Source organism: Hemicordylus capensis, chromosome 1, assembly GCF_027244095.1.
Source record: "Hemicordylus capensis ecotype Gifberg chromosome 1, rHemCap1.1.pri, whole genome shotgun sequence".
Classification (NCBI taxonomy): Eukaryota; Metazoa; Chordata; class Lepidosauria; order Squamata; family Cordylidae; genus Hemicordylus; species Hemicordylus capensis.
Genome location: NC_069657.1, coordinates 433,612,787 through 433,626,419, shown reverse-complemented (window position 1 = coordinate 433,626,419; position 13,633 = coordinate 433,612,787). Strand labels below are relative to the sequence as shown.

Genomic DNA, 13,633 nt, shown 5'->3' with positions numbered 1-13,633 from the left:
AATGGCAGAGGAATGCTTTGTATCAAGGAAATCCCAATTCATAGTGCAGCCTCTTAGCTGTTATGGTACACCAACTTTCTTGTGCAATAATCAGTATACATATATATCTGAAATGCAAACTCCGTTCAAGTGCACAAGCAAGTCAAGAACCCAGACGCTGCACCTATAGTTTCTGCACATGGCAAAGAAGAATTAAGTGCTCAGCAAGATATAGACCCGGGTTGGCCAACTTGAAGTTCTCTCGCTCTTGTCAGACTACAACACCCATCATCCCCTGCCACAATCAGTTATAGCTGGGTGTGATGGAAGTTGTAGTCCAACAACAGCTGGAAAGCCTCTGGTTGTTCATCCCTGATGTAGAAGGTATACCCCGGAGGGGAAAGTGGAAGAACAGCCAATAGGTTCCAACCAACAAAGTGTACTTGAAGCTTTTTATTATACAAATGTGACCTCCATTTACATAAAAGGCAGTCATAATACAAATACGTTTAAGAGAGATCCCCAGGCTCCTCCATGCCACAGGCTATGCAGCCAAGACTCATGGGTGCGTGGAGGGGGCGGGGCGGAGAGATTAGCTAAAAACAGAAACAAGGATTTTCCTGCCAGAGTACAATAAAGTCATGTATACAAAAATCTCTAGAGTAAGACAATCTTTTAAACAAACAAACGGTAACCAGCCTGCAAAATCCGTTTCAAGATGATGTTCAGAGGTTTTAGGAGGATTTCCATCTCAGTAGTGAGAACACCATATGAATCACATACGTCAGCGTGGCTACAAAGGCAAACACCTAGAAGAAAAGAGAACAAGGTTTTTATTACACCACGTCTTATACCACCATGTCAAACCATTGGTCTATCTAACTCTGACTGGCAGCAGCTTTCCAAGGTCTCAAGTAGGATCTTTCCCAGATCTACCAGGAGGCTTTACAAACAGGGCTTCTACCCCGAATCTTCTTCAGAAGAGAGTGTGTGCGTTCACACACCAGCCAAACTTACCCCAAAGTCCCTTCGAGATCATTGGCCCCACTCCACACACAAATCGGGCTTTGTCTTGCAAATTCTAGCTTATCTTGAGTTATTTCCAGGTGGAAAATCTACTTTTTCTGAAAACACCAGAGCAAATAGGGAAAGGCACTGCCATAGAAGCATTAGCATGATAAGAGGGATACTGTCTTTAGAAATGCAGATATAGCTCTTTAGTAATCTCTCTCCCTCTCCCCACCCCATTGGCTAGAACAAGCATCCCCAAACTGCGGCCCTCCAGATGTTGCAGAACTACAACTCCCAGCATCCCTAGACATATTTTTTTGTGGCTGGGTATGCTGGAAGTTGTAGTTCAGCAACATCTGGAGGGCCGCAGTTTGGGGATGCCTGGGCTAGAAGGAAACACGGAGGCATGCCATGTGGACTTGCAAAACCGAGGGGAGGGGTTGCTTCCCTTTATGCTGTGAGTGTGATTCAAAGTAGCTTCACTCAACATTTACTTCGCAGCATGAAGCCATGTGCAAATAACTCCCAGGGATAACCTTATTCCCATAAGAGTTATCTCCTGGAGATGCTGCCAGGGAGTGAACCTGGGACCTTCTGCATGTGAGCAGCAGATGCTCTATGACTGAGTTATGGCCTGCTTCCTTACACTGGCATTTCCCTTTGTCTAATCATCTTCTGACCTGCCCTCTTACAACTTCCTCCCTGAATGCCACTTATGCAGTGCAGCCTCTCTTTCAAACCCTGGGGAATCTAAGGCTGTCTGTCTGTGGTTGGACTACAAGTCCCATCATCCCATGGGAGTTGTAGTCCAACAACAGACTGGCCATCGCTGAATAATCCATGTACAGTCAGTTGTGGAAAATCTTTTCCATAAGATGTCTTCAAACTACTTCAATGTTCAATGTTAGCAAGTGTAAAGTGATGCACATTGGGACGAAAAACCCCAACTTCAAGTATATGCTGATGGGATCCGAGCTTTCGGTGACAGACCAGGAGAGGGATCTTGGGGTCGTGGTGGACAGCTCGTTGAAAGTGTCGACTCAATGCGCGGCAGCTGTGAAAAAGGCCAATTCCATGCTAGGGATCATTAGAAAGGGGATTGAAAATAAAAATGCTAATATTATAATGCCCTTATACAAATCGATGGTGCGGTCACATCTGGAGTACTGAGTACAGCTTTGATCACCGTATCTTAAGAAGGACATTGTTGAACTGGAGGAGGTGCAGAAGAGGGCAACCAAGATGATCAGGGGCCTAGAGCACCTTTCTTATGAGGCAAGACTACAACACCTGGGTCTTTTTAGTTTAGAAAAAAGACGACTGCGGGGAGACATGATAGAGGTCTATAAAATCATGCATGGTGTGGAGAAAGTGGAGAGAGAGAGATTCTTTTCCCTCTCACACAACACTAGAACCAGGGGTCACTCCATGAAATTGATTGCCAGGAGGTCTAGGACCAACAAACGGAAGTACTTTTTCACACAACGCGTGATCCACTTGTGGAACTCTCTGCCACAGGATGTGGTGACAGCCAACAACCTGGATGGCTTTAAGAGGGGTTTGGATGACTTCATGGAGGAGAGGTCTATCAATGGCTACTAGTCGGAGGGCTGTGGGCCACCCCCAGCCACAAGGGGAGGGTGCCTCTGAGTACCAGTTGCAGGGGAGTAATGGCAGGAGAGAGGGCATGCCCTCAACTCCTGTCTGTGGCTTCCAGCAGCATCTGGTGGACCACTGTGCGAAACAGGATGCTGGACTAGATGGGCCTTGGGCCTGATCCAGCAGGGCTGTTCTTATGTTCTTATGTACTCCACTGAGTTAATTTAAGTTTGAGTCTGATTAGTGTTCTACTTGGAAGCAGTCTAGTATGTCTCCCTTTCCCTACACACTCCACCAGGGACAGGGCTCAGATCACAATAATTTCTCTGTATCTTTGGGATCTTGACCAATGGTAATTACACCAGGGTAAGGCCATGCTTCTACATGGCTATAAAGTGAGGGATATTCAAAGCCTTCACACAGTTTCCAAGCATGATCTTACTCCCCTATTGCTGCAGTCTTTTGTATCCCATCCTACTGCAATCTTACTTTTTATACAAACAGAGAACAGGGACCTTGTGCAATTTTTACAGTTCCACCTGCTGGCCAGCTCCTGCATTCTGAGAATAATCCATCCCTTTTTATTACCAATTTTGTGGAAATTGGGGGAAAGGTGAGTTCTTCTTGGAATGCAAAAGCTGGCCAGAAGATAGCACTATGAAAATCATGCAATGTCACAGGGAATTAGTGCAGAAGCCTGCAGTACCATGTCTGCGAGGAGTAAAATTGCACTTGGGAATTGCATAGGAATATCCCACACTTTATTGCAATATGGAAGTGGCCGTTATGTCTGCACCAGGCCATTAACACAGCCAAGGAAGGGGCAGTTTTCATCAAACATGCTGCCTCATTTCCTCATCAGTTATTATGTACCATTCAGAGAGGTGTAAGTAGTCAGGGATGCTCATCAGCCGTAAGTAGGATGTCACCTAGTTAAAGAATTCTTAGCCCATTTATCATATGGGATTTTGTCAGTCAATTCATATGCAAATTTTAGCTAGGCAATAGTTGGAGGCAAAAGACATGCTGTTTTGAGATTATGTGTATGCTTCAGACCCAAGCATTTGAAGGATCACTTTCTCCCACATGAACCAGTTTTTGGCACACCCATCAAAGATTAAGGTCAACCAGTTCACCATGAAAGGTCAAATCAATTCGCCATCAAAATTCAACATCAGTCAATGAATCTGATTCATCCAGTGAGCACACCATCAAAGGTTGATGGGGTCAAAATCCACCATCTGTCTATGAATCCATCATTCACCCACTGGGCACACCATCAAAGGCTGATGGGCATCAACTAGTTCACCTATGATCATCAAAGGCTTTGCTCTGCATCCAGTTACATTTAGAAATTGGGGTGATGGGACAGGGACTTTTCAGTAGTGGCACCTGGAGTGTGGAGCTCCCCACCCCCATGAAGGTTGGCCTACCTCATTGCTGGCTTTTAGGCAGGCAGTTAAAATCCATCTTTTTGGCTAGCTTTTAATCAATTGGCCCATGTGTCTTTTACTGTCATTTTATGTGCTTTTAAGTTTTCTTGGCTGTGAATGGCTCCCCTCTGTTTTTAACTTAGGCTTTATCTGCTTTAATCTGATGTTTTGTTGATGTTAGGAATGTCATTAGTAGCCCTGATCATCCCTTTTTGGTGGGACCAAAAAGGAAGATATTAATGTTTTACAATCAAGTGTTACTGCAGTTATCTTAGAAAAGGCTTTCCCTTTGATGTGAGGAAAAGAACAGGAGATGCTTAGAGTCCTTCTTCTTGTCTACAGTATTCAAAAGTACCTCTATTAAATAAATAAATAAATAAATAAATAAATAAATATTTGTTTGTTTGTTTGTTTAAATTGCTACTGATTAATCAGGCACCTTCCTAGTCCATAAAACGTTCTACTCATTGATTAACCTAACCAATCAAATATCTAAGACCCAGTTGATGATATACACTCACCGATGCTGCAATATCTATTTTGTACTCTTTGAAGTATGTGTCATCGCCAAGTGTCATATGATCTTTGATTGTCATTGTAGTGGCAGCTACCAGCACTGCTGCACTCAAATAGAAGATAGAAGCAATTACCTGGTAGAAAGCATCCTGGGAAAAAGAGAGAGAAATTCATCACAGGAATCCTAAAATATAGTGCTAGAGAAGCATTGAAATGAAGGCTAGCAACTTCTCCCCATTCCTGTGCCTAGCCTAGTAGGAAGTTTGTTTCACATTAGCTTCAACAGAGGAGAGCTAGTCTTGTGGTAGCAATCAGTTGTCACCTCTGCTAAGCAGGGTGTGTCCTGGTTTGCATTTGAATGGGAAACTATATGTTTTAATACTTTGATGGCTTTTAATAATTTTATCATTGTTTTAAATTTTAAATTGTTGCAATGTGTGAGCACTGTAAGATATTCCCCCCTCTAGAAAGAGCACCTGCATGCTTGCATCCATGGGAGGAGATCTGGTCTTGTGGAAGCAAGCATGAATTGTCCTCTCTGCTAAGCAGGGTCCTTCCTGGTTTGCATTTGAATGGGAGATATATGTAAGCACTGTAGGATATTTCCCTCAGAGAATGGGACTGCTTTGGGAAGAGCAAACTGGATGTGACATGAAACCAATCACTGTCACCCATGTTTGTGTTTAAGTTATTCCCTTAGGGGATGGGGCCACTCTGGGAAGAGCACCTGCATGCTTACATGCAGAAAGTTCCACGTTCTTTCCCTGGCATCTCCAAGATAGGGCTGAGAGAGACTCCTGCCTGCAACCTTGGAGAAGCCGCTGCTAGTCTATGTAGACAATTCTGAGCTAGATGGACCAATGGTCTGACTCAGTATATGGCAGCTTCCTATGTTCCTATATTGCTTTCATTATGTCCTCTTCTGCTTCCTCCTTAGCATTGTGGCATGCAAGGGGCCACAAGGGAGTGGGGTGAACATGAGCCTGCTCTCACCTAGCTACGCACCTGCAAATTGGTTTTGCACAATTTTGCACAACACAATTTTGAAACAATAACATTTCTATACCCAGTATGAACCTTCACCCATGTTCTGTTCAGAAAAAACTGGAAGGTAATAAGCCAGAGCAGTGATCAATACTGTAGGTCTGCAACCCTGTTTTGCCTTCATTAGAAGGTGTGTGCCATCTGTAGATGCTTGCTCTGGGGACACTTTTGTCACAGTACTTTTTTGCTTTGCTTGCCACACTCATGCATCTGGATTGTGTGGGCTGGTCATGAGGGATGAAATTGATTGCCATAAAATTGATTGCCGGGAAATTTAGGACCAGCAAATGGAACTATTTTTTTCACACAACACATAATCAACTTGTGGAATTCTCTGCTACAAGATGTGGTGACAGCCAACAACCTGGAAGGCTTTAAGAGGGGTTTGGATAACTTCATGGAAGAGAACTCTATCAACGGCTACTAGTCGGAGGGCTGTAGGCCACCTCCAGCCTCAAAGGCAGTATGCCTCTGAGTACCAGTTGCAGAGGAGCAACAGCAGGAGAGAGGGCATGCCCTCAACTCCTGCCTGTAGGTTTCCAGCGGCATCTGGTGGGCCACTGTGTGAAACAGGATGCTGGACTAGATGGGCCTTGGGCCTGATCCAGCAGGGATATTCTTATGTTCTTATGGGATAGGTAGACACCCAGTAGACATATGGCCCCATATTTTGGACAGTGAGTTGACTCAAATGCATTTAAATACCTTTCAAGACTTACCAGAGCAACCCAAGCAGGCTTCCCTCCATGAGCATTACACATATACAGGAAGAAAAGCAATGTTGAAATTACAAAGCAGAAGACCGAGACAAACATCACCCAGCCTTGAAAGATGGTTAAATATACTCTGGTAGAAGCCACCAGGATCCAGACAAGACCACCAAACACCTGCAAGAAAGCATAAACAGTAATCAGCATGGAAGGGTCACTTGGAGATCTTTATGATCTGATCTGGTCTGAAAGAGAAAAAGTACACAAAAGAGCTTTGTCATGGCCATTAGTTCAGCTAGTGCTTTGCATATTATCTGGCCAGGTCCACACCATCCCAAGATGATCCTGATTAAAAAGTGAATCAGGATTAGTGAGCCTTGTGGAGCTGATGGCGAGATCCCAGAATTTCAGGGCAATCCTGGTCAAACTGCTCCAATTCAGTCCTGATTATTTACCCTGGTTAAATGCAGGTTAACCAGAGTGGTTTGACCAGGATTGCCCTGAAATTCTGGGTTCTCACCATCAGCTCCACAGGGCTCACTAATCCTGATTAACTTTTCAACCAGGATCATCTTGGGATGGTGTGAACCCAGCCTGTATATACCACTTTTCAACAAAAGTGCTCAATGCAGTTTACATAGAAAAACAAGTCATGAATTAGTAAGATGGTCCCCAGTCCCAAAGGATTCACAATCTAAAAGAAAATATGAGGCAGACAACAGCCACAGCCACAGGAGGGATGCTGTGCTGGAGTTGGATAAGGCCACTTGCAAAGAGGATCTCTACTTTAAAAGATCCCTCTTTCTTTGCCCAGTTAGCAGGGATGCTGCCATTTGATTGCATGGAGCAGCACATGGCTTGGAGGTCTGCTCATGCAGCCAGGAGCCTTGATAAAGACAGGATCCCTGGCTTCATGTGCAGAGCCTATGCAGCACACACAGTGTGCAAGCATAGGCTCTTTCAGAAGTTATGCTGAATGTACATCAGTGGGAGGAGCAAGGAGGAGGATGGATGTGCCACCAGCATGTGCTTAAGAGAGCCCCTTCTTCTGAATGAACCCCACCATTTATTAAGATCAGCAATTACAGCCAGCTCATCTGGGGGCAATCTAGAGTCATGCCCTCTCAGTTGCCGCCTCTAACCTTTGGAACACACTCCCGGCAGACATGTGAGCAGGGCTGGCCCATCCACTAGGACAACTAGGTGGCTGCCTAAGGCACCAGGCGTGGAGGGGCACCAGCAGAGCCAGCCAGCCACTGCCAGCTGGGTGCCCACACCATCAGAGCCAGCCCACCACAGACAGACAGAATGGGAGATGGGGCTTGCCCACCTGGTGGGAGGTGCCCACCTGTGTGGGCGAAAGGGGTGAGGGAGAACCAAAGCCATGCTTCACCTGGGGCACCCCCAATCCTCAGGCCAGCTCTGGATGTGAGGTTTGATCTCTCTGCCGGGTTTTGAAAGGGTTTTGAAAGCATAACTTTTAAATCTGGTCTTGGGTTGTTTTAATTGTTTGAACCGTTTTGATCTTATTCTTTGCATTGTTGGTTTTAATTCTTTGCCAAGTACCTAGAAATACTTTGAGTGAGCGGCTGCTATAGAAATAGATGGATGGATGCATTGTGATAAAGCACATTTACATATCACATTTCAACCAAAAACTTCTCAAAACCATTTACAGAGAGAGAGAGAGAGAAATAAAAAGATGGTTTCTTGTCCCAAAAAGGTCCACAATCTGAAAAGATGCATAGGAGAGACACTAGCAACAGCCACTGGGGGGATGCTGCACTGGGATTGGACAGAGACAATTGCTGTCCTCCTGCTAAATACCAAGAATCATCACTTTAAACGGTGCCCCTTTGCCCAGTTTATACCAGACAGAGAGAAGTGATGCTTGGGCATCACTTGACTTCCAAAGAAATAAAGAATGAAGGTGTGGATCCATTGTACAGAAGACACTTCTATAACTCTCCCCAAGCCTAAGTGTCCAGATGCATCTTAGCATATTTGAAAGGCTGGCAACAGAAAACTTATGGGCTGATTAAGAACAGTTATTTCAAGTTCAGATGCTTTTAAGGTAAAGTGTGCCAAGTCAATTTCAACTACTGGCGCCCACAGAGCCCTGTGCTTTTCTTTGGTAGAATAAAGGAGGGGTTTACCATTGCCTCCTCCTGCACAGGAGGAGATGATGCCTTTCAGCATCTTCCTCTATCGCTGCTGCCCAATATAGTACCAGTGGGGATTCAAACCGGCAACCTTCTGCTTGTTAGTCAAGCATTTCCCTGCTGCGCCACTTAAGGTGGTGGCCTTAAGGTGGTGGCCCCCAGTCAGTACCTCTGTCTTATTTGGATTCAACTTCAGTTTGTTATTCCTCATCCAGCCCATTACTGCCTCCAGGCAGGCATTTAGGGAAGATATGCCATTTCCTGATGAGGTTGTCATGGAGAAGAAACTCTGGGTGTCATCAGCATATTGATAACACCCAGTACCAAACCTCCTGATGATATCTCCCAGCGGTTTCATATAGATGTTAAAAAACATTGGAGACAGTATGGAGTCTTGTGGAGCTCCACACTTCAGTTCTCGCTTAGCAGAACAATAGTCTCCAAGTGACACCATCTGGAATCTGCCAGAGAGGTAGGAGCGGAACGACTGTAAAACAGTGCCACCCAATCTCACCTCCCTCAGGCAGTCCAGAAGGACACCATCGTTGATGGTATCGAAAGCCACAGAGAGATCCAAAGGGATCAGCAGAGTCACACTCCTTCTGTCGATAGCTAGTTGGAGATCATCCATCAGGCCAACCAAGGTAGTCTCGACCCCATAGCCCACACGAAAGCCAGTTTGAAATGGGTCTAGATAATCTTACAGCACTCACACAAGTAGTCTCCCATTCAAATGCAAACTAGGGAAGACACCACTTCTCAAGGGGGACAATCCATGCTTGCTACCACCAGACCAGCTCTCCTCCTTCTTTGTGGCCTCTGCCCAAAATGACCTGAGGGGTGTTACCCTCATAGTTCAGTGGAAGAGCATCTGCTTTGCTCCCAGGTTGAATCCCTGGCATCTCCAGGTAGGGCTGGGAAAGACTCCTGCCTGAAACCATGGAGAGCCGCCACTGCCGGTCAGTGTAGACAATACTGAGCTTGATGGACTCGATTAGGAGGCAGCTTCCTATGTTCACATGTTTTGACAACAACTAATAGCGTTAGGGAAATAGAGCAAGGGTAAAAGAAGGGAAACCATTTGAGGGGAGACCTGGAGTCAGGAAACAATGGGTGGGGAAGGGGTTAAGTGCTCTCTCCAGTCCCTTCCTCCTTTCTCAATAACCTGTTTTTGAAGTCGCTTTCTAAGCCACAGGAATGGGGCTTCTGGGCTACAGTTGTACATGCTTCCATATCGCAGGTAGGTGGGGACATAAGACTCGGTATCACTCAGGCAGCTTCCTCTATTCCTCTGTTTCCTGTTAGGGTTTGAATTCATAGCCAGCCCGGGGGCTGATGTGCTAGCTGGGTCTCTTCTTGGGCAAGACGTGCTTTAACTAAACACACAGACTGCACCAGACCAGACTGGACCTTAGCCAATGTCCTGCTGCATTTTGAAACTTCTGAACAACGTCGTATGACAGGAATGCCTGACGCCGAATGCGACAAAAGTGTTCTGGGGCAGAGGGGAACAAGCTCTTTCAACGTATCTGCTGCGCAGGCAGGGTGTGTCACCAGACCAAGTTAGGGTTGCCAACCAGGGACATTTATAGAGGACATAAGATTATTTGGGGGACCAAATGGCTTTTTTTCTTTTTTGGCATGTGTTGGCATGTCCAAAGTTCTGGGGAGCAGCTGGAACATTTTGTTTGCTCAGAACACCTTCCTACTGACCATCCATCCAATGGGGAAGCAGAGTGGAGGTTCTGCTTTAGGGGTGTGGATGTATCGGTTTGGGCACTCCTTTGATGGAGCGCAGAACCAGTTCGAAAGTCCAGCATTCGAGCCAGTTCGGGTGTGTGTGTGTTCCTTTAAGGGGCAGGAAGGGTGCCCTTACCTGCACCCCCCCCCCCACTGGCGCACTCCCCCAAACCACTGGTGCGGGGCTGCAGCGTACCTCCTTGCAGCCCTGGTCAGCATCATACAGGAAATTTTCGACGCGCATGCGTGTGTGTGAGTCAATGAGTTTGTTTGTTGGGGGACAGCCTTAAGGTGGAACTGCACGATATGCGACAAACAGGCGTTTCTTATTTGCCCTCATAATGCTAATTGAGAGGAACAAACTTGCAGGAGTGGTTAAACCTTCCCCTGCTCGCCAATTCTCTACGTTCCTTTCCTTCAACTAAGCAACAAGACCAAAAATAAGCCTATTGGTCCAGTGGAGGAGGGAGAGAACGTGGTGGTGGTGGTGGTGGTGAGAATATGTACATAGGAAGCTGCCTTAAACTGAGTCAGTGGTGGCCCATGAACGTGCCTCCGGGGGGGTCGGCGGGAGTCACCTTTAAGAGTAACTTAATTCGGTGTTCACCACTGCCGCCATGGCACTTGAACACTCTTCGGAGCTGCAACGTGCCACCCAGCAGCCCCTATGCCGGGGAAGTGCCTCCGCCACTCACCTGGCTTCCACGGAACCGAGCCCCCGCCAGTGGCCAGGTGAGTGGCAGAGGTGCTTCCCCGGCGTAGGGACTGCTGGGTGGCACGTTGCAGCTCCGAAAAGCATTCAGGTGCTGCGGCGGTGGAGGTGAGCACCGAATTAAGTTACTCTTAAAGGTGCCTACCGCCACCGCCCCCACCCCCTGGAGGCGCGTTCATGAGCCACACTGTACTGAGTCAGATCATTGGTTCCTCTAGCTCCATACTGTTTGCTCCAGGGTTGCAGATAGGAATCGTTCCCAACTGTAGCTCAAAAAGGCCGTAACTCAGTGGTAGAGCATCTGCTTTGCATGCAGAATGTCCCAGAGTCACTCTCTGGCATCTCCAGTTAGGGCTGGGAAAGACTCCTGCCTGCAGCCTTGGAGAAGCCTCTGCCAGTCTGCATAGACAATCTTGAGCTAGATGGTCCAATAGCCTGTCTCGGTATAAGGAAGCTTCCTATGTGACCTAACCGGGAAAGAAGCTCAAGGGTGAGGCTGCTGCTCTTGGGCTTCAATCCCTTCCTGTCTAACTGGTTTTCCCCCACCTGGGCATCTCTTCCAATGCCCCCATTGCACAATGAGGGGAAGCCCCAGAGACATCTATGGCATTGCTGCTGACTCTCTCACACTTCCTCTTACCCCTGCAGGGCAAGAAGCAGTGACCTGGCAAGAACCTCCACAAAGTGACAACAGCAAAATCATGCTGTGTTTGGCAGTACCTGAGGATGGTGCTGCTTCTGAGCCAACAAGCCCCCTGTGCTAGATAAGAGGGTCCCAAGACACTGCTACAGATTAATCACGGAGACTTCCGGCATGTCCTCAGTGCACTGTGAAGAGGGTGGAACACAGGAAGCTGCCTTGAACTGAGTCAGACTATTGGTCCATCTAGCTCAGTATTGTCTACACTAACTGGCAGCAGCTTCTCCAAGGTTTCAGGCAGGAGTCTCTCTCAGCCCTATCTTGGAGATACCAGGGAGGGAACTTGGATCCTTCTGCATGCAAGCAGACGCTCTACCACTGAGCTATGGCCGAACCCCCCCAAAAGGGAATATTTTACAGCAGACAGTGCTAATACATAGTCATCCATCCAAACGCAAACCAGGGTGGACCCTTTTTAGCAATGGAGACAATTTTCATTCTCATTACCCCAAGACCAACTCTCCTCCCAGGGTGCTGTGGGATGGGCAGGGAACTAGCAAGGGTTACGCTGAGAGGGAAGGCAGAGAGCCGTGCCGCTGCCTTGTTCCTGGCTCCCTCTCAGCCAGCTGGCAGTGGGACTCCTCTTAGTAGCAATGGGGAGATGCCCCAATATGGTCCATTAGCGGTCCAGGAGTTCTTCAGCTTGGGGTATGCATGGAAGGAGAGGGGGAGCGATGGCATCATCATGTCTAGGGCTGGTCCTTCCATGAGGCAAGGTGAGGCAGTCACCTCAGGCGGCAAACTATTGGTGCGCCAGCAAGATACCCTCATACCCCCGCCTTTTTTTTTTAAGAAAGGGAAAGAAGGGAAGGAGGGTGCATGCACTGTGGGGTATCATCTGGTCAGGTGCTCTGAGGTTTTATGTGGCCACTGGTCTAGAGTGTCCAAATCTGGTAAGAGTGCAAGAAGAGTTCTGCAAGGCCAGGGTCAAGGCCAACATGTCATCTCCCACAGGAATCCACCAGATGCTTCCAGGAAGCCCACAAGATGAGATGTGCCCTCGCTCCTATTATTGCCCCACTGCAACTGGTAGTCAGAAGCATCCTGCCTCTGAACCTGGAGGTAGCCTACAGCCGTCAAGACTAGCAGTCACTGACATACTGGTCATCCATGAATTTGTCTAGCCCCTTTAAAGCCACCCAAGCTGGTGGTCAACATTGCTCCATCCTGTGGCAACACGTTCCAGATACTAATTATGTGCTGTGTGACAAAGGACTGCCTTTTGTCTGTTCTCAATTTCCTGCCAGTTTCATGGGATGCCCCAGGGTTCTAGTATTATGAGAAAGGGAGAAAAACCTCTCTCTATCTGCTTTATTTACACCAAGTCTGATTTTATAGTTCCACTCAAAATCTGGCTGAGAAGGATCTTCTCATCATACTGAGAAAAATGACTTTAAGTAACCACACCCACCCAACCTTTATGTACTCTGCCATGCTCACGATCACAGCAACTAAAGGGAGATATTGTGTTCCCAGAATCATTTAAGCATAAAGCAGTGATAGCAATCTTGAAAAATCCACTGTGAGCCAGCCAGATTTTGCACTGCTGTGGAGTGCAGGAGTGGGGCACCAGCTTCTGCTAGTATTTTTTTTTTAAATCCAAACAGTATCCCATTAAGAACAGCCCTGCTGGATCAGGCACAAGGTCCATCTAGTCCAGCATCCTGTTTTACACAGTGGCCCACCAGATACCTCTGGGGAGACCACAGGCAAGAGTGCATGCCCTCTCTTCTGATGTTGCTCCCCTGCAACCGATATTGAGAGGCATCATGCCTCTGAGGCACCACAGCCACCAGACTAGTAGCCACTGATAGACCTGTCCACCATAAATCTGACTAAACCCCTTTTAAAGCCATCTAAGCTGGTGTCCATCATCACAACCCACGGCAAAGAATTCCATAGATTAATTATGTGCTGTGTGAAAAAGTACTTCCTCTTGTCAGTCTTAAATTTCCCAACCTTCCATTTCATGGGGCATTTCATGGGGCATTTCATGGGGCAACCCTAGTTCTAGTGTTGTGAGAGAG

General features: G+C 47.0%; 1 protein-coding gene across 1 annotated transcript in view; it reads right to left on the bottom strand.

Annotated features, from left to right (window-relative positions):
- Positions 1-451: 451 nt before the first annotated feature.
- Positions 452-13,633, bottom strand: part of MAL (mal, T cell differentiation protein) — a 38,368-nt gene continuing 25,186 nt past the window's right edge. The window contains exons 2-4 of the mRNA XM_053284915.1: positions 6,302-6,469; positions 4,544-4,687; positions 452-788 (exon numbers count right to left, since the gene is read on the bottom strand). Coding sequence (XP_053140890.1) covers positions 714-788; positions 4,544-4,687; positions 6,302-6,469 — 387 coding nt within the window. The 3' untranslated portion in view covers positions 452-713. The remainder of the gene's footprint in view (positions 789-4,543; positions 4,688-6,301; positions 6,470-13,633) is intronic.